We start from the raw sequence: 19,025 nt of genomic DNA, 5'->3' as shown, positions 1-19,025 counted from the left end.
TTTCTGGTGAAATGTTTGCCCGCATTGTTTCTTTTCTAGCGAAATGTTTGCCCGCATTGCGTTTCTTTTCTGGTGAAATGTTTGCCCGCATTGTTTCTTTTCTAGCGAAATGTTTGCCCGCAGTGCGTTTCTTTTCTGGTGAAATGTTTGCCCGCATTGTTTCTTTTCTAGCGAAATGTTTGCCCGCAGTGCGTTTCTTTTCTGGTGAAATGTTTGCCCGCATTGTTTCTTTTCTAGCGAAATGTTTGCCCGCAGTGCGTTTCTTTTCTGGTGAAATGTTTGCCCGCATTGCGTTTATTTTGTACCGACATGTTGCCCGCATTGCGTTTATTTTGTACTGACATGTTGCCCGCATTGCGGTTATTTTGTGCTGACATGTTGCCTATTGCGTTTATTTTCTGGTGTTCGGGGTAACTGTTACTACATTTATTATTTAATGGTCATAGATGGCTATGTTTGCTGCTTTGTGGTTACGGTATACTATTAGCATCACACAGTTTCTGCACACCCATGATGCAAAGTCTCGTTTGTCCACATCATGGCGTAAACACTGCTTTCTTATGCCTCGCTGTTACATCATTACGTTAGCTCCGCCCATACAATGTCATGGCCACGCCCATTTTTCGGCGCGGCGCGCAACCCCCCCCAGTCTTCACCGCTGCGCGCTCAGTCCTCCCCACTTTTCGACGCGGCGCGCACGCACGCGCGCCGCCCGCCCGCCCCCCCCACGCCCCCTCCCCGTCCCAGGTTGGACCCACAAAAATATGGTCACTCTACTTGTAAGGACTTTCCCAAATATTGATATATATTTGTTAAGGACCTGTGGAAAAGAAAATGCCAGCAGATGCTTAGTAGCTGCCACAGCAACAAGTTATCAAGCTTCATTCTTTATTGGAATTAGAATAGAAATTGATTTCTTTAGACAAATGCCCATTTAACTACTAGATGCCATCTATTTACACTGTGCAATCTACGGCAGCGCTGTCCCCTCTCAGTCCCCTCGTAAACCTACTCTGCCTCTGGGAGCCCTTGGAAGGCTTAGGGAGCCTGAGTAGTGCCCTAGATGGGCTGCTCTGTACTGCGCAAGTTAGTACGAGCGCGTGCAAGTGTGTACCTGTGCATGCGCAGTACGGAGGCGTCTATCTTCAAGAGCATAGAACAAGGGTGACAGCACTGGAATGAGGGGTCCAAGAGTTAACAGGGAAGACCCAGAGCCTTCCCTCTCTATAGATAAGTATCAGATTTTTTTTCACTTCATATTTACTTTAATTAGTCATGAATTAGTCATTAGTTAATTATTATGTGTCTAGTTTCCTCTTTCCTACAGTCTTCACATTACCTTGGTTAATAAGACCTGTTTATTACAATCACTGATATTTCGACACTTCTCAAAGAACAAGATAAAGATAACACAAAGGGCTTGATTCACTAAACCTTGATAACTCATACCATGGCCATTTTCGCGCGCATTTTACAATTGCAAATTTTTAAGCAAAACGATATCGTTTTCGTACGGAAATGTGCGATCGCGCGCAAACGTGAAAATGCGTGCGAAAACAGCCGTGATATGAGTTATCACGGTTTAGTAAATCAAGCCCAAAAAGTGATACACTGCCGATCAGTTATTGTAAATCAATGCCATGAACTGGAACAGAAACTCTGCCCATGGATGCCATCCAGTGTGAAATTCTTATATCACATGTACAAAAGCAAGCAAGTTATCAGCTGTGGAAAATTATAATCCTGTTCTAAATCTCTAATCCACATGAATAAATATATCATTTACAGAAACATTTCCTTGTTGGTTTACTTTAGTAATATTCTGCCTGTAGGAGAGTGTAGTTTGAATGTTAACCACTTCACACCCCTTCATTGCACAGGAAGTGGTTAAAAGGACCTGCCTTGATTGAGATTATGCAAGAATGTTTACATATCCTAATTGGAGGTTGAAGTTGGAGGAGTGACAGTATTGCCCAGGGGTATTTATTTATGTAAGCATTTATATAGCGCTGTACAGAGTATATATTGTCTTGTCACTAGCTGTCCCTCAGAGGGCCTCACAATCTAATCCCTACCATAGTCATATGTCCTATGTATGTATCATAGTCTAGGGACAATTTAAGGGGAAAGCCAATAACTTATCTGTATGTTTATTGGACGTGGGAGCAAACCCGCACAGACACGGGGAGAACATACAAACTTCTTGCGGATGTTGACCTGGCTGGTATTCAAACCGGGGACCCAGCGCTGCAAGGTGAGAGCACTACCCTCAATGCCACCATGCTGCCCTAGGCATTTCCAAAGAACAGTAAGGTGTCATCTACATGAAGTGACACACTGGGAGCCGTGCACGGATGTGCTAGGAGCTACAGAAAGGTTAGAAGGCGGTGCAGGGCGCTCAATGAGTATGTAATTCCCTGCAAAACCAACTGCAAATACCAAAAACACAGTCTCCCTTATCTCCGCACACATGCCGGTTAGCTGAGACTTCTGGTTGTCTGAATTCTGGATTCCAAACAGGCAGCTCTCACAGATGGAAGAGTATGTGAGCAAAAGAAAACATCAGTTGCACATAATGGCATCTATGACATCAGGGAGATGACAGTTAGGTTAGACCATGTGGTGCAGGGAACACCACATTGGCAGTAGCTGCTTTCTGACAGGAGATCAGCTGCTACTTTTCTTTAACATAAGCCCTCTGACGAAATGTATTCTGTGCCCATTACTCAACTGATAATAGGGATGCTGGAACTGAACATTGTTTGCCATAGTGCCCCTAAGATTGGATAATACCAACAACCTCAACACCTTTTTTTTGTTGTGTACCCACTTCAGGTTCACTTTAAAGCAGATCTCCAGTCTAAAGAAAAAAATCTAGCAGGGTTCCTGTAAAAGAAATGAGGAAGTTACCCGTGGTTGCCGTTCAGAAATGAGGATTATAAAAATAGCGGATTCCACAAAAAACGTTTTTATTACTTTACAATTAACTAACATGATTTACAAAAATAGCGAAAAAATAAATTCAGCGGAAGCCAAAAAGACACTTGTCGGAATTGCGTCGTAATCAGAAATCAACATTTCCGACCGTCACTACTCCCATCTCTCCACATATCCATCTCCCACGTTTGGTGTCCCTATTATGTCAGAGATGAGTCCCAACAGGAGAAGGATGATAGAGGCCACCATCCTGCAGAGTTAGGCAAGAGGAGGAGGGACACCAAGACAGGTAAGTATAACTTTTGCTCTGGAAGGATGGCGTTTGTATATGAGAGTAAGAAATTGGGCGCCAGCACCCGTCCCCAGCACCAAGCACCCCTGTTTGCAACATAATATTTATACTGTATACATACAGATTACAGCACTGAGATTTGCTTAACATATCTCCTAAATAATCAGCTCCACAGTATACACTGATAACAAATGTAAATACAAGTACATTGAAACAATATCTTAGGACTAATTACGCTGGTTTATGACTCAGAAAAGGTTAATTTTTTATTTGGTTTTCGATCATTATGGTGATTATGACTTCATCTGCATTTGTCACCTTCTTCCTTATTGGCAGAGAGGTTTACTGCAGGAACACAAGGATAGAAACACCTACTATTAGCCAATAGGCAGACATTCATGAGCACTTATATATTGCAGGTTCTTTTCAGTACAATCTTCCACTGACAACATGGGATCCGCATGGAGATGGCTGCTGGCAAACAGGAATTATTTTATCATCTTTTTGCTTCCTATCTTCTTTATTCCCCTGCCCCTCGTGCTGCAGGCAAAAGTAAGCTCTCTTTACATTCCTGTTGGTGTTTAGTGACAGGTAATCATTAATCACTTTTAGATAACTTGTGAGAAAAAAATATTTTGTGCGCTCAGCCACATTTGTAAACATTGCAACTAGAAACCTGCAAGTGCATGAGAATCTGAATACTGATAGAAATGCAAAAACTTCTAATCATAAATCTCGGCAGAATGGAATAACCTCTCTTGCAAATGTAATATTGCAAAACAGAGCAGCACATTTTTAGTCATTGTTGTCAATAAAACTCAGTAAAGGAAAAATGTAAGACTATATCAAGTACTTTACAGAGTCTAGATTTCCAACATGTGTACCCTAGGGTAGACACCACTATCACCAAGGTGCTTGGCTGTTCAGTGTTGAAATTGGGTTGTATTATGCATGTATTCAGTTGGCCATGTGAAAGTGTGGACAGTGAGGACAGGAATAGGAGAAACAATGTGAAGCTGAGAGGAGTCCCTGAGAGTGTTAACAATGATGACCTTAAAACCAGAGGCGTCAGAGCCATTAGGCAGCTATAAATTTTCGCCTAAGGCGACAGGAAGAGGCAAGGGCGCTTCTGCACTGAGTAGTGAGAGAAGAAATGCCTCTCAGCTGACTCAGGTGTCAGTTTACACAGCAGCAGCGGGGCTGACTGGACTTCAGCTCAATGATTCAAAGAACCACAGTAATGAATGAGTCAGTGAGGGAAGGCACTCATCCTAGTCAGGGATCCGAGGAGTACAGCATCATCAGCTCCTGAGTCCAACTCCTGAGAATTCAGTCCCTCTCTCTCTGCTACTGCTAACTGCGTGGATGTAGAGGCTGTGTAGCAGCCAGGCATTGACTTCCCCCCAGGCCGCCTTTCATTCAATGATTTAGGGTTGGTCCTGTGTCTGCTGTATTCAGGTTTGTTGATGTAAGGCAATGTAAAATACTAGGCTAGCTGATAAAAGTGCAATTAGAGGGCAGGCTAGCTGGTAAATATACACAGCATGATGTAGAACTCGTCTGGAGGGTCAGTGGGAAAAAATCTGTCTGGTCTCTCTCCATTGTTATAATGACTGCATGTGCAGATAAGGTCTTTAACAGGTTGAAAAGTTTTGACAGTCCCTAGACTCCAGGAGGGCTGCTTGCTGACTTGTGTAAGAGATTGGCAGGGACAGCAGTCCTATTACCAGCAACTAGTCTCTGTGTAATGTGGGACTGCAATACAGATAAACTGCTCCATCTCAGGCTATTCTCAGTCTCACTCCACTCAGGGGCGTAGGAATAGGCCCTGCAGCCCCTGCGCCCGCGGGGGGGCTCGCCCCCCCCCCCCTGGGGCCCGCTCGGGGCTGTTTTGTGGGTGCTGGAGGGGTGGCAGCATGAGGGGAAAGCCTTGCCCACAGTCGGCGGGGAGAGGGGTAGTTCCCCCCTCTCCCTCACCTCGGGGCTCTCCCCTCTGCGCTCCCCTCCAGCTCGTAAGTGTCTGTGGGGCTGTGGTGGGCAGCGAGCGGCGGGCAGATACATACCTGCTTCCGTGCGTTCCATCGGAGACTTCTCCCTCTAGCGGCTGACGTCACTTCCGGAAGTGACGTCAGCCGCTAGAGGGAGAAGTCTCCGATGGAACGCACGGAAGCAGGTATGTATCTGCCCGCCGCTCGCTGCCCACCACAGCCCCACAGACACTTACGAGCTGGAGGGGAGCTGGAGGGGAGAGCCCCGAGGTGAGGGAGAGGGGGGAACTACCCCTCTCCCCGCCGACTGTGGGCAAGGCTTTCCCCTCATGCTGCCACCCCTCCAGCACCCACAAAACGGCCGCGAGCGGGCCCCGGGGGGGGGCGCTCAGAAAATCTGCAGGGGGCCCGGTGGGGCCTAGTTACGCCCCTGACTCCACTCCTCCTATCTCTGTATGTGTATAGTGTATGTCTACTGTGTGCTGTGTATAGTGTGCTCTCTGTGTGTGTGTGTGTGTGTGTGTGTGTGTGTGTGTGTGTTGTGTGTGTTGTGTGCAGTGTGTGTACTGTGTGTGTGTGTGTGTATGTTGTGTGCAGTGTGTGTACTGTGTGTGTGTGTGTGTGTGTACTGTGCGTGTCTAAAGTGTGTGTGTGTGTGTGTGTGTGTGTGTGTACTGTGTATAGTGTGTATGTTGTGTGCAGTGTGTGTACTGTGTGTGTGTGTGTGTGTGTATGTTGTGTGCAGTGTGTGTACTGTGTGTGTGTGTGTGTGTGTGTGTATAGTGTGTGTACTGTGCTGTGCATGTCTAGTGTGTGTGTGTGTGTGTGTGTGTGTGTGTGTGTGTGTGTGTGTGTGTGTGTGTGTGTGTACTGTGTATAGTGTGTATGTTGTGTGCAGTGTGTGTACTGTGTGTGTGTGTGTGTGTGTGTATGTTGTGTGCAGTGTGTGTACTGTGTGTGTGTGTGTGTGTGTGTATAGTGTGTGTACTGTGCTGTGCATGTCTAGTGTGTGTGTGTGTGTGTGTGTGTGTGTGTGTGTGTGTGTGTACTGTGTATAGTGTGTATGTTGTGTGCAGTGTGTGTGTGTGTGTACACTGTGTGTGTGTGTGTATAGTGTGTGTGTGTGTACTGTGTGTGGTGTGTGTGAGTGCATGCCGCAATAAGTATATTTTATGGTGAAACGCTCTGCTGCATAACAACTATTTTCTGGTGAACCCATGCCGCAATAAGTACATTTTCTGGTGAAACGCTGCTGCATTATGATTTTCGGGGGTCTTGGGGGTGGGGTTCACCACAGGAGTGGTGTTCACCATGAGGGGTGCGGGGTATGGGACTGGGGGCAATCACGGGGGGGGGGGGGGGGGGGGTGCCACAGGATTTCTCGCCTGGAGTGACAAAATGGCTAGAGACGCCCCTGCTTAAAACCTATGTCATGGATGTGTTAAAAGTTACAGTCCCTACTCTGTCTGAAAGTGAGCTAACAGTGGATAGAGCACACAGACTGCCCAAGCCTGCTCACACTGCCAAACATATCCCTAGGGATGTGATCTGCAGGGTGCACTTTTTCCATGTGAAGGAAAGACTGTTGGCTGTGACCAGGGGAGGGAAAAAACTCCCCAGCCCATACCAGGACCTCTCACTGTACCAAGCTCTGTCCCAGATGACTCTACAAGCAAGACGCTCTTTTTCCCAAATCACTGCAACTCTTAGGTACAAAAATATCCCTTATTCCTGGGGATTTCCCACTAAGTTAATTGTAAATGACAATGGCAACTACCATGTTATGAGGACCCCAGAAGAAGGTCAGGAGATGTTGGCGAGATGGAATATCCCTATTACTGCTCCCAAAGACCCCAGAAGAGACAGACCCTTCTCCACAGCATCTACCCAGAGAGAGATGGACACAACCCCACCGCAAGCTGAAGAGGACAAAGCTGAAGAGGCTTCTGGCACTTCCTGAACTACTAAGATGCCCAGCCATAGACTTGTTTCCCCCCATTAGTCCTTTTCCCCCGGGATTCCCCCGAGGAGAAAGGACCCTCAGGAACCCACATCGGTGGGTCTGGCCATTTGGCCACATTGACTGTTTTTTTTTTTTGAAGTTTAACTAACTTTGTTTTTCTTGTCTTTTTGTTTGTTTTTCTTAGCTGGACTGAGAACTTTCTCTGGTGGCTCTTACTGAGGTAGAACCGGATGCCTTGGTACCTGCTGCCGTTTATGTCTTTTTTGATGTTTTTCATATGTGTTTATAGACTATGTTTTTTATTGCTATCCTTAACAACTGTCCTTTTTGCACCTAGAAATGTGTGGTTCATATTGATGTGTTACTCTGATCTAAACTATCTGAAGCTTAGAGGGCCCCAGGGGAGATCGCCAGCTGAATGGGATTCTTCAGGTAAAAATCTTTATACTATTATAGATGTCACAAGAATGTAAGCTGTTGTCTCTTAATGTGAGGGGTTTGAATATATACAGGAAGAGATTTCTTTTGCATAAACTGGTTAAAAATCAACAAGCAGATATAATCTGCTTGCAGGAGACTCATCTGAATAGACTCTCTGCAGGGAAATTTAAACTGAGTGGTTTCTCAAACATATACCATTCCACATTGCAAAAGAAGAAGAAAGCTGGTGTCTGTATTGCTATCAAGGACACACTGGGACTAGTGGTGAGGGAGGCCTTCTGTGGGGATGACGGTAGATTGGTGGTAATATCTGGTACCATTAACTCTCAAGAATTTACATTTGCTTGCATATATGCCCCTAATTCCCATGAGGCTACTTTTATTAACAAAAAATTAAAGAAAATTATTAAGATTAACAAGGGAGGATTATTTATAGTAGGTGATTTTAATTCTGTAGTTGACCCCCTTATAGATTGTATTTCTAAATTAAGGAGAGCCCACTCAATTCTACAACCATCCCTAACCAAATTTGAGTTGTATGATACTTGGAGGTGTATGTACCCGAGAGAAAAACAGTTTACATATTATTCGCCGGTCCACAAGTCATTCACAAGAATTGATTACTGTCTCACTGATAGGTTTTACTTGCCACTGGTCTCAGATGTAGAAATTGATTCTAGAGTCTGGTCGGATCATTCCCCTTTAATTACTAAATTTTTATTAAAGAATTCTGCCCCACAATCCTTTAATTGGAAATTAAATAAATTTATATTAAATTCTGAACATACCCTTCCACTTATACAGAAAGACCTGAGGGAATATTTTCATTTTAATAACACCTCAGAGGTTTCCAGAACTACTTTGTGGAATGCGCACAAGGCCTTTATGAGAGGAGTTTTCATGAAGCACAGTGCCATCCAAAAGAAAAAAATTAGAGAGAAATCTGACTCATTGCTGATTAAAATTAAACAATTAGAAAGAGAGATCTTTAACAATCATAAAATGGAGCTACTGCAATCTTTAGAATCAGTAAGGCAGGAGCTGGCAGACTTAATGTATTGTCAATATGATAAATGGCAAACCATACTTAAGGAGCGGTGGTAATATGAAGGAAGCAGAGCTGGGAAAGCCATGGCCCAAAAAATAAAAGGAAGAAGAATACAACAGAGAATTACCAAAATTAAACATCCCAAAACTAAAACTGATGTATATCACCCTACTGATATAGTGGAAGCACTTGCCTCCTACTATGAAGAACTTTATAACTTAGAAAAAAATCCAGACACTCACATCCCATCTACTCAAGAAATTGATAATTACTTATCAGAGGTGGACCTTCCCTTGCTATCAGAATTCGAGCAAAAATCATTATCAGTCCCATTTTATCAACAAGAAATTGAAATAGCAATCAAAAACTTAAAAAATGATAAAGCCCCAGGCCCAGATGGATATATTAATGATTATTATAAGAAATTCCTTCCTATATTAGCTAAACCACTTACAGAATTTTTTAATGAAATAGCACTTAAAGGTACTTTCCCTAGAGAATCATTAGCAGCTCTCATATCCACTATTCCTAAAGGTGACAAAGATCCAACAGACCCTGGTAGTTATAGGCCAATTTCCCTTTTAAATACTGATGTAAAGATTTATGCTAGGATTATAGCTAATAGACTGTCCCCATTAATGCCGCAACTTATTCACCCTGACCAAGCCGGATTTATCAGGGGAAGGTCTACCAATGATAGTACAAGAAAGGCCCTTGCTATACTACATCAACTTAAGACCTGTCGGGCGCCTACACTCCTCGTCTCTTTGGACGCGGAAAAGGCGTTTGACAGGGTCAATTGGCTCTATTTGTCTAGAGTTTTATTAAAATTTGGTATACCCAGCTTCCTTCATAATGCCATCATTGCTCTCTGCACACAACCATCTGCTAAGGCCCTGTCTTCTGGTTATACTTCCTCCTCGTTTGACATCAAAAATGGTACCCGTCAGGGATGCCCCCTTTCTCCATTGATCTTTAATCTTACTTTAGAACCACTGGCCCAACAAATTAGAGATAACCCAAAAATATATGGAGTAAACATTGGACAAATTCATACAAAAATTGGCTTATATGCGGATGACATTATATTATATCTTCAAAAACCCCTTATATCACTGCCAAATGTTACTACTGAACTAAATGAGTTTTCTAAAATCTCCTTTTATAAATTAAATGAGAAGAAAACAGTCATTCTGCCATGCCACACACCAAAGAAGGTGAGGGAAGCCCTTCAGGCCTCTTCCCATTTCTCCTGGACTGACAAAAGTATTACATTTTTAGGTATTCAGCTTACATCTACCATAGCCCAAATCTACAGAGAAAATTATAACCCTTGGTTAACTAAATTTAAAGATAAGTTAGATTCATTAGCAAAAGTAGAATTCTCTTGGTCAGGCAGAATAGCTGCCTTTAAAATGATGGTTTTGCCCCAGCTTCTATACTTGTTCAGAAATCTGCCTATAAAGGTTCCTCAAATATTCTTTACCACCTTACAGAGACTTTTGAATAAGTATATTCTTAACAACAAAAAGGCCAGATTCTCTAACAAAATCCTCACAACACAAATCTCTAAATTAGGCCTAGGAGCCCCCAATTTAGAACTTTATTATATGGCTACAATTTTGGATCAGTCCAGGTCGGTCTGGACGGAGGATACAAGCAGGCAATGGTCTGATGGAAGAGGCACAACTGCCATATAGCTCGTATAAACTATGTCTGCAGTCCAGACTGATCTGGAAGATCCAACCAAATATAAAAAATCAAATTACAGCTAATACCCTCAGAATCTGGAAGGAGGTGGTTAAGCTCTGTAGAGAAGATCCCCTAGCTACACCATTGACTACTCCTCTTGAAGCTTTCCACACTACCATCAGAAATATTATCTTAGATCATTGGATTGATTGTGGAATAACATCTGTGACAGATTTGTTGGAGAGTTCTGGCCTTAAATCTTTTGACTCATTAGTAACCACATATGATATTCCATCCACCGATAAGTGGATGTATGACAAAATTAGCAGATTTCTGGACAAGTATACATATAGCCCAATAGCATTATTGCCCAAAATTAAGAAGTTGGTGCAATCGGAGGGAGCAGGCCTAAAGGGCACATCCACTTTTTATAATATACTACTTGATTTGAAAGGGAAACATCCTCAATGGCAATTATCTAAATGGCAAAATTATCTACAATATGATGTTGATGAAGAGGAATGGGAGATGACTGTTCAGTCCTTCAGAAAGTCAACTCATTGTATTGGCCACCATGAAGGTTTATTTAAGTGCATTTGGCAGTGGTATGTGACCCCAGAAAAAATATCACATTTTGATTCAAAATCTTCCCCACTTTGTTGGAGGGGGTGCATTCTGACGGGTACTATAGAACATATATTATCGGAATGTCCCAAACTTAAAAAACTTTGGGATGATGTTGGAGGTTTTCTGAGACAGCTACCAATGTCACTCCAGACGATACCACCTGGCATGGCACTTCTTCATTTGGGAACTAGAGACCTTCCCCCTCAAGAGAGACTGATTGCTGACCATATTTTTATTGTAGCCAAGAATCAACTGGCATTACATTGGAAAACTTCCCATATACCGAAATTAGAAGAGATTCTTAGAAAAGTAGAATCCAACTTGTTGGCGGAAAAGGCTTGGTCCATCAGATGCGGGAACTTACAGTCTTTTATGAGAAAGGTTGATCTCTGGCCTACTGTGTACACGACATCGAGAGTTCTGGAATTCTGAGGTGTCTTCTCTCCTTTTCCTCATGGTCCTTATATTATCTTTATTCCCCATTATCACCTTTCATCACCTTTATTATTTTCATTACCTTCTTACCTCTTCTACCCCTTGCATTGGAGACAACAGATACAAATTCAGGTTTGCTGGTGATCCCCCCCTGGAGAAAGGCCTCTTTCTGTGCACATGACCTATTGGACTTCAAATAAAGTTGAATCTACACTATTGAACACCAATTGGATAGTATGAGAAGCATAGTAGTTTAGTTATTAGTTTAGTTAGTTGTTTAGTTTAGTTAGTATAATATCATTAATCTACCATCTGCTAATTTTTCAGACATCTACTCTAAAATTGTGCTTACTCCCTACCTGGAGCTAATTACTGCATCCTATTTCAGTTATTCTCAGTTAAGCGTTCAATCTAGAGACTGTGGGCTAAAATTTGCAGGCTCCACTCCCTGGAATCTCAGTAGGGGGTTAACTCCCCCATTTTCCAGGTTGAGAGGATCCTTATTTCTTATTAATACATTCCCATAATCTCTCAATAATATCATAGAAAGGTACACTTTAAACTTCAAATATTCATTTCCAAGAAATTACTCCAGAAGTCGCAATTGTGTCAATATTATTTGACACAGATTTATTTTTAGTAAGTATAATTTTTATCAAGTTGAAGATGGTTTATATATCTCATACACAACATTTTAATAATTTGTTATAATTTTATAATTTTCGTAGTTTTTTATACTTCAGTAAGATTTGTCATCATTTTTACTATTTTTATGTAAATACGGGTTCTTTTCCACATTTATAGATAGGTTACATGCCTGGGTGTGTTGAACGCGTTTATAGCGCGTTTTTCGCACCTATTGGCGTTTTTCGCGCGTTTTCTGCGCGTTTGCGCTGTTTTTACGCGTTTTTGCGCATTTTCGCGCAACTTTGAGGTTTTCTGAATCCTAACGCAAAATTTCGCATGGTAGCATTATATTTACGCATCTTGATGCGGATTTTGCATCTTTATGCGGATTTTATGCGAATTTATGCGGATTTATAATCTTGCAGTATTATTGAATTTTTTTTTTTTAAATTTCTTCTTTACTCTATAACATGATTATAAGATGCAAATTTATTTCACAGTCATATTTAACTTATAACAAGCTGGTTGTACAACTGAGCTATATTTTTCTAGTGAAATGTATATGCTTATGTGGAGAACTTCTTATATATTGTTTATTTGTTATTTGTTATATATATATATTATATACTATGCCATTGGATACTTACATAACTTGTATGCTGAAAAATTTTTCAATAAAAATTATTGTGAAAGAGTGAAAGTGTTTTGGAGTTTATGTTGTATTTCCCTTTATCTTTGGTGGTAATAGCTACACACTTATCTTCTCCCGCTTTAACAACCCTTCCCAATATCCAGCCTTATGGTTATCCTTGATGTTGACCCCTTCCTTAAGCTTACTCTAATTTCCCATCCAACTGGAAACGTAAACCCGAGTCAAACATGTAAGAAGGGTTTATACATGCCTGGGGCTCTTCCTTCAGCCCCGTGTAGCCTGTTAGCTCCCTCCATGCTGATCCAGTCCCCTCTGTTCTCCTGCAGTCCAGGCGGGTTGCAGACCACTGCACATAAGTGGTCCTGGCTGTGCACACCCACACCCAGCCATGGGAGTGAGATTGATGCGCACGTCCGGGACAACACACACTACTGTCCCCGAATGTCCCCGAATGGAGGACTTTACCACGGAAGACTGCGGGAGAACAGAGGGAATCAGACAATCAGACTGAGGAGCTGATGGAAAACCGCAGGTTAGTATAAATCCTTGTCATATATTAGTCTCAGGTACACGTTAAAGAGAATCTGTAAAAAAAAAGGGCCCCTGGGGGACTTACCTCGGGGTCCCCTCTTCCTCCTCAGTAGAGTGGATCTCCCCAAGGATCTCCTTGTCGGCATGTGCACATGAGAAGTAGTGTCTCTCCGCTCGGGCTCTGGGGGAAGTAGACAAGCTCAATCGGGTGTGCTCTACTGTGCAGGGGTGAACCATATGTGCCCTCGCAGTAGACCGGACCTGATCATGCTCGACTATTTCCGCCAGAGCCCGAGCAGAGAGGCGCTACTGCACATGTGTGCAGCAGAAATAGTACATATTATTGCTGCTCTGTGTCCGGGGGAACCAGCACTGGATCCCTTCTACTGAAAGGGGGAGGAAGGGGGAGGCCTCTTTAGGATCCAGAGCCTTCACCCTTCCAAGGAAAGTAACCCTCAGGGGCTTCTTCTTTTTTTTTTTTTTAAACAGATTCTCTTTTATACTAAATATTAAAAATAACCTTATCCTACCCGCCAAGCCCAATTCTCCTATGCAAAACGTGTGCTTAGAGCATACATGAACTGACAAGTGACATTATGAGATGGTACATATAGTGGTAAGGCTACTTAGTGGCTGCCTATGTTCACTTTCTGAGGCTCGAACACTGGTTGCCTGTGCCAAAGGCAGAGCCCTCAACCACTACACTATCCAGCCACCACTGGCTGGACTATTCCGGGATGTATAGTTATTATGCACACAATCCAATATATATATATGATAGGATAACGTCAGTTTTTCTAGGTATATAAATTTGTTTATTAAAAGTACAATTTCACATAAATATTAAGGTCTGATAAAAATGCCAGGCTTGCTCACAATTAAAACAATGGTCATCTGAATATTTCAAACCAACAACATTCACTCACATTTTTCATACTATTATTAGGTATGCACTCTCCTATGCCATGTTCTCACATGCATAAATCACTCACAGCTTGCACACAATGGAGCCACCTGATCCAAAAGAGACAAAAAATGATACAAATAACCTATATAAGACAAAATGTATACAAATCTAGATCTCTTCTGCTCAAAAATTGCCCTCACAAGTTCTGTGTAGCACTATAGTGTGCTGTAACACTATAGTCTGCCACTCTAATAGAGCTGCCAAATAGCTTTTGTTAGGAGTGCTTGCAAAAGCAGTGCTTAATCGCGTTTCTCATAAGGTTACTCACGCGTCTTCTAACAGTTATTGATTTTCTCCATGCGGGCTCCGGCCGGTAGCCTCACACTAAGTCCCCCACTCACAGTGCAGTACGTCCGCTTCCTATGCGTAACTGTATCCACGTAGTTCCAGCAGTACAGTAGCGGTGAAATCAGCTCTGCCTACAGCTTCCGGGCAAGTGGTTGACTGGGAGTGACGTCACTTCCCCCTGGAGTTTATTGCGTTCCACCTTGCTTTCCAACGCGGCTGTCAGTCTCCAGGCTCGTTTTAGCAGCCCGTGGATAATGCAAGAGTGTCCACACTGGTAGCTTCTCTATCAGCTTGCTCAAAACTCCTTTTAGATCGACATGTTTCAATGGCTGACGGCCATCTTTCTCAGGATCCTCACGCGAAACAGCTGTTGACACAGACTTTTTTTTACCTTTTGTAACCTGCTCTTGCATCATGCTTAAATAAAAGAATCCAGTTTCTGAGTTCCGGAATCCACATCTCTTTTGTGATATATGAAAATAAGAATGAGACTGCAGGGAACTAAGTTCTATTTACCATTACTACTAGAGCTACAGATTGCCCAGCAAGCTCATGATGAACTAGAACTCATAGGAGTAAGGGGCTGAAAGAGACCAAAAAAACTCCTTGGAGTGAGCTCTGAGGTGTCCCACAATGCATCACTGCTGACTATGCAAATCATCCTTTGTTGTTCCTGTAAGCTAGCCATACCTCCAGAACCTTTGGAATGCAATGACATGTTAGCTTGTTAGTTGTACAGAGCCATAATAATCCAACATGCATACAGACTGTTTCGGATTGGTTAATCCTCATCAATGCATCAGTGGATTAATGTGGCTCTATGGAATAGGACTTGAAACACCCAGAGTTACAGATTTTCCAGCAAGGTCATGGTGAAACAGAATTCCTAGGAGTGTGTGAGGCCAGAAACCCACTAAGAGCGATTTCTAATCGCTAGTGATTTGAAAAAGCTCTTGCTAATGCAATGCTGTCAGAATTCTAGCGGTTTGTTTTATGCAAGAAAAGCTGTCATATGTGTATGTATATATACATATTAATAATCAATACCGTCCTTCCAAAGAAATAATTATTGTTAAAACATATAATATAATTTAATACGTTGAAATATATTTCAAAGCCAGTAATGATTTGAGACAGTAAAACATTCTCGTAGGATTGTTTTGGTTCTGGAAGAATTGTTGACGTGTTCTGGGTATAAGGCTGTCTCAGTTAGCTGAACACTGAAAGCTGATAACACATGATGTTTTGGGAACAAGTTTTGTAAATATTAAACAAAGAAGGTGTTTTCCCAATTAGTTAAAGATGATTCAATGATGCCACCTGGCGGTTTCATAGTCTTATATAATTAATATTGTTTGTTATTTGTTATGAAATGCTGACCTCTGCCGGTTGAAATTAGATATTTCTTCATCAGAAAGACAAATATATAGAAAATGATTTTATATTATTAAGATTTAATATGCAATTATTTCTTATATGATTAATTGTTTTCAGAAGAATTATATAATAAGCTTTATATTTAAATAAGTATATTAGAAGCCCTGTATGTTTCAATAAGCCTTAAATTGCTGAAGGTTCCCTGCCTGTGTGTCCCGCTGTGGCCATCTAATCCCCCCGCCGCCTGCCTCTACCCCCTCCTGTGTGGTTGGGTCCCCCGTGTGAGCAGCGCCAGCAGCTTACCTCCTCCATCATTACAAGCCGGCACTAGAGGAAGCCGCCCACAGAAGCCGGATGTCTTCAATCGCCGCGGGCAAGATGGAGAAGGTAAGCTGCTGCCGGCACACCGCTGCTCACACGGGGGGACCCGACCACACAGGAGGGGGTAGAGGCAGGTGGCGGGGGGATTAGATGGCCACAGCGGGACACAGATGTGGGTGAGAGGACACTGGGGACAGACAGCAGACACATGGGGGTGACAGCTGGACACTTGGGACAGACAGCAGACACATGGGGGTGACAGCTGGACACTGGGGGCAGACAGCAAACACATAGGGGTGACAGCAGGACACTGGGGGCAGACACATGGGGCAGACAGCAGGACACTGGGGGCAGACACATGGGGGTGACAGCAGGACACTGGGGGCAGACAGCAGGACACTGGGGGCAGACACATGGGAGCAGACAGCAGGACACTGGGGGCAGACACATGGGGCAGACAGCAGGACACCTGGGGGCAGACAGCAGGACACTTGGGGATGACAGCAGGACACTTGGGGGTGACAGCAGGACACTTGGGGGTGACAGCATGACATTTGGGGATGACATGGGGACATAGGAGGACACATTGGGACACAGGAGGACACCATTTGGGGTAGGTCATGTACAAGATGCTCCTAAAATATGGACGCACCAGGTTAAGGTTTCTTTTTTCCCTTGGTTTTTGGCCTCTAAACCTAGGTGCATCTTATATTCCGGAGCGAAAAACAGAAATTTGCCTTCCATTCCCATGATGTATACAATTAATTAGTCCTTATCCAATATATTCCAGAGCGTCTTATACGGCGAAAAATACGGTAGGCTTTCATTGTATGCCATTTTTTCCCTCAAACAATTTTGTTTTCTATGAAATTTAATGGGAAAACAAAGAAAACAAATTAGAAAAAAACATTAGTTTCTCAGTTTTCCCAATTCCAGTTTAAAAATAAAAAGTGCTACTGTAGATAAAAAACACAAATTGTGTTAGGCTATTCTTACTGCTTATCACAAAACTTAGATTATGTTCCGGTCACAATTTATGGTGAAGAACTGAAGATATTTGATTCTGAAATAATGTTACAGAGTGTATTCTTCACTATGAAATGAGAAAAAAAAAGTATTTTTAATAGTAAACATCAATCCCATTAGTTCAGGAAACATATTTTCCCATTCACCAATTAGTGCTGCATCAGATAGTGCCAGAAATGTGCACAGGAGCAAGCCCAATCCTGCATAGCAGGATCGACTGCCGCTGCATCCCCGCGCGTCCCTGCATGTCCCCGCGGCCGCCCGGATTGATTCCCACTCGTCCCCGCGGGCACTTCCTTATCTTTCGCTTGATTTCTGCTATTGTCCGCCCGCGGGTATCGAGTGGGGAACCGTGCGGTGATCGGACATGTCGCAAATTATCAATCGAGCCATCAGCGACTCGATTGATAAGAATTATCGACCTGTGTATGCCCAGCATTAGATGAAGTCACAGAGGACATATATCTACTGACTTGTGGATAAAGTGGTTAAAGGATAGGTAAAAATTTATATCAAACTTATTTAACTTATTTATTTTTGTTTTCTTGCATGGTGGGAGCTTTAAAGGTATTTTATTTGTAAGATCTGAAAATATGTCCTTGAAGAAATCTCAAGAGAAAAGTAACTAGGATATGGGCCATGGGGGTTAATGCACTAAAGCGCGGAAATATTGCTGTTGCAGGCAGGTGGCAGCTTGTACCGTAAGTTACGCTATTAGTGTGACCCATGGTACTCAAGTAGCACAAGTGTTGCTATGGTAATGCATAATGCTAACAGTAATGTTTGTTTGTAACATGCTTTACTATAGCTACTCGAGTACTTGCAGTACAACTCTGTCGGTAATAACAGTAATAGTGCTGTGCATTGTGTGCGCACAGCAATATTACCGCGCTTTAGTGCATCAACCCCATTATCTCCTATGTTTATTTTCAGTTCTGGTTTGCTTCAACTAATAACCATGAGCTGTACTTGCTATCCGTTGTCCTCTTCCCTCTGACACCAATTCCAAACATCAAGAGCCATCTTGTATATGGCTAATGCTTCAGCTATCTTCATAGCAGAACACTGGTAGCCACAACAAGGACCTGAGGGTAAAGCACTGCTATCAGCTTGGTCACACTTTGACACCTATAGACCTTTTTCCATTGTCTGGTTAACTCACACGCGCATCTTGATATTAGTTCCCTATGCATGGGCCCCATATGTAAGTGTTTGTTTTTAGTCTATTTTATCCTATTTTAATTTAGTGACTGTTTCAGAGAATAAAGCAGTCTGCAGTTAGCACTGCCTTTGTTGTCTTTCATATATTGCTTATTACCACCTGTGGAATTTCCTGGGAGTAACGCCTTTGATGATTACCACCGCCATGGGAAGAGTCTTGAGCCTATATACAACCTTATCATGGGGGTTCTTAGTATCTGGTAAGCCTAATTTTCTATATTGATGACGGTAAATATGTTTGAGACAGCTTTGGCTATGATTGTGGAGACCTGCGCTGTTTTACCATTGACATTACATATTTGAGCTTTGGACACTGTTCTCTCACGGCAGCGGTCATTTTTAATTACCTGTTGGCGCTGATTGTGTTTTACATTAATAATTTCAGTATTGAAAGGCAATGGGCTGCATAATGTACTGGTTAAGGGCTCTGCCTCTGACATTCGTGACCTGGTTTAAAGTGGTTCTGTGGAGGCTTAAAAAAAACAAACCTGGCATTTACTTGGGGCTTCTGTCGGCCCCCTGTAGCTGCCATATCCTGCGCCATCCTCCTACGTTCATCCGCTCCCCAACGGTGGTCCCGGTCTAATTATTA

At 42.7% G+C, this 19,025-nt stretch overlaps 1 protein-coding gene across 1 annotated transcript in view; it reads left to right on the top strand.

Annotated features, from left to right (window-relative positions):
• The first annotated feature begins 3,679 nt into the window (after positions 1–3,679).
• SLC13A2 (solute carrier family 13 member 2) overlaps positions 3,680–19,025 on the top strand; it is a 128,502-nt gene continuing 113,156 nt past the window's right edge. The window contains exon 1 of the mRNA XM_068270165.1: positions 3,680–3,781. Within this exon, the coding sequence (XP_068126266.1) occupies positions 3,680–3,781 (102 nt within the window). The remainder of the gene's footprint in view (positions 3,782–19,025) is intronic.

The sequence above is a fragment of the Hyperolius riggenbachi genome, chromosome 2 (assembly GCF_040937935.1).
Source record: "Hyperolius riggenbachi isolate aHypRig1 chromosome 2, aHypRig1.pri, whole genome shotgun sequence".
Lineage (NCBI taxonomy): Eukaryota > Metazoa > Chordata > Amphibia > Anura > Hyperoliidae > Hyperolius > Hyperolius riggenbachi.
Note: the sequence above shows the minus strand (reverse complement) of the source record. Positions and strands in the feature narration are given on the sequence as shown.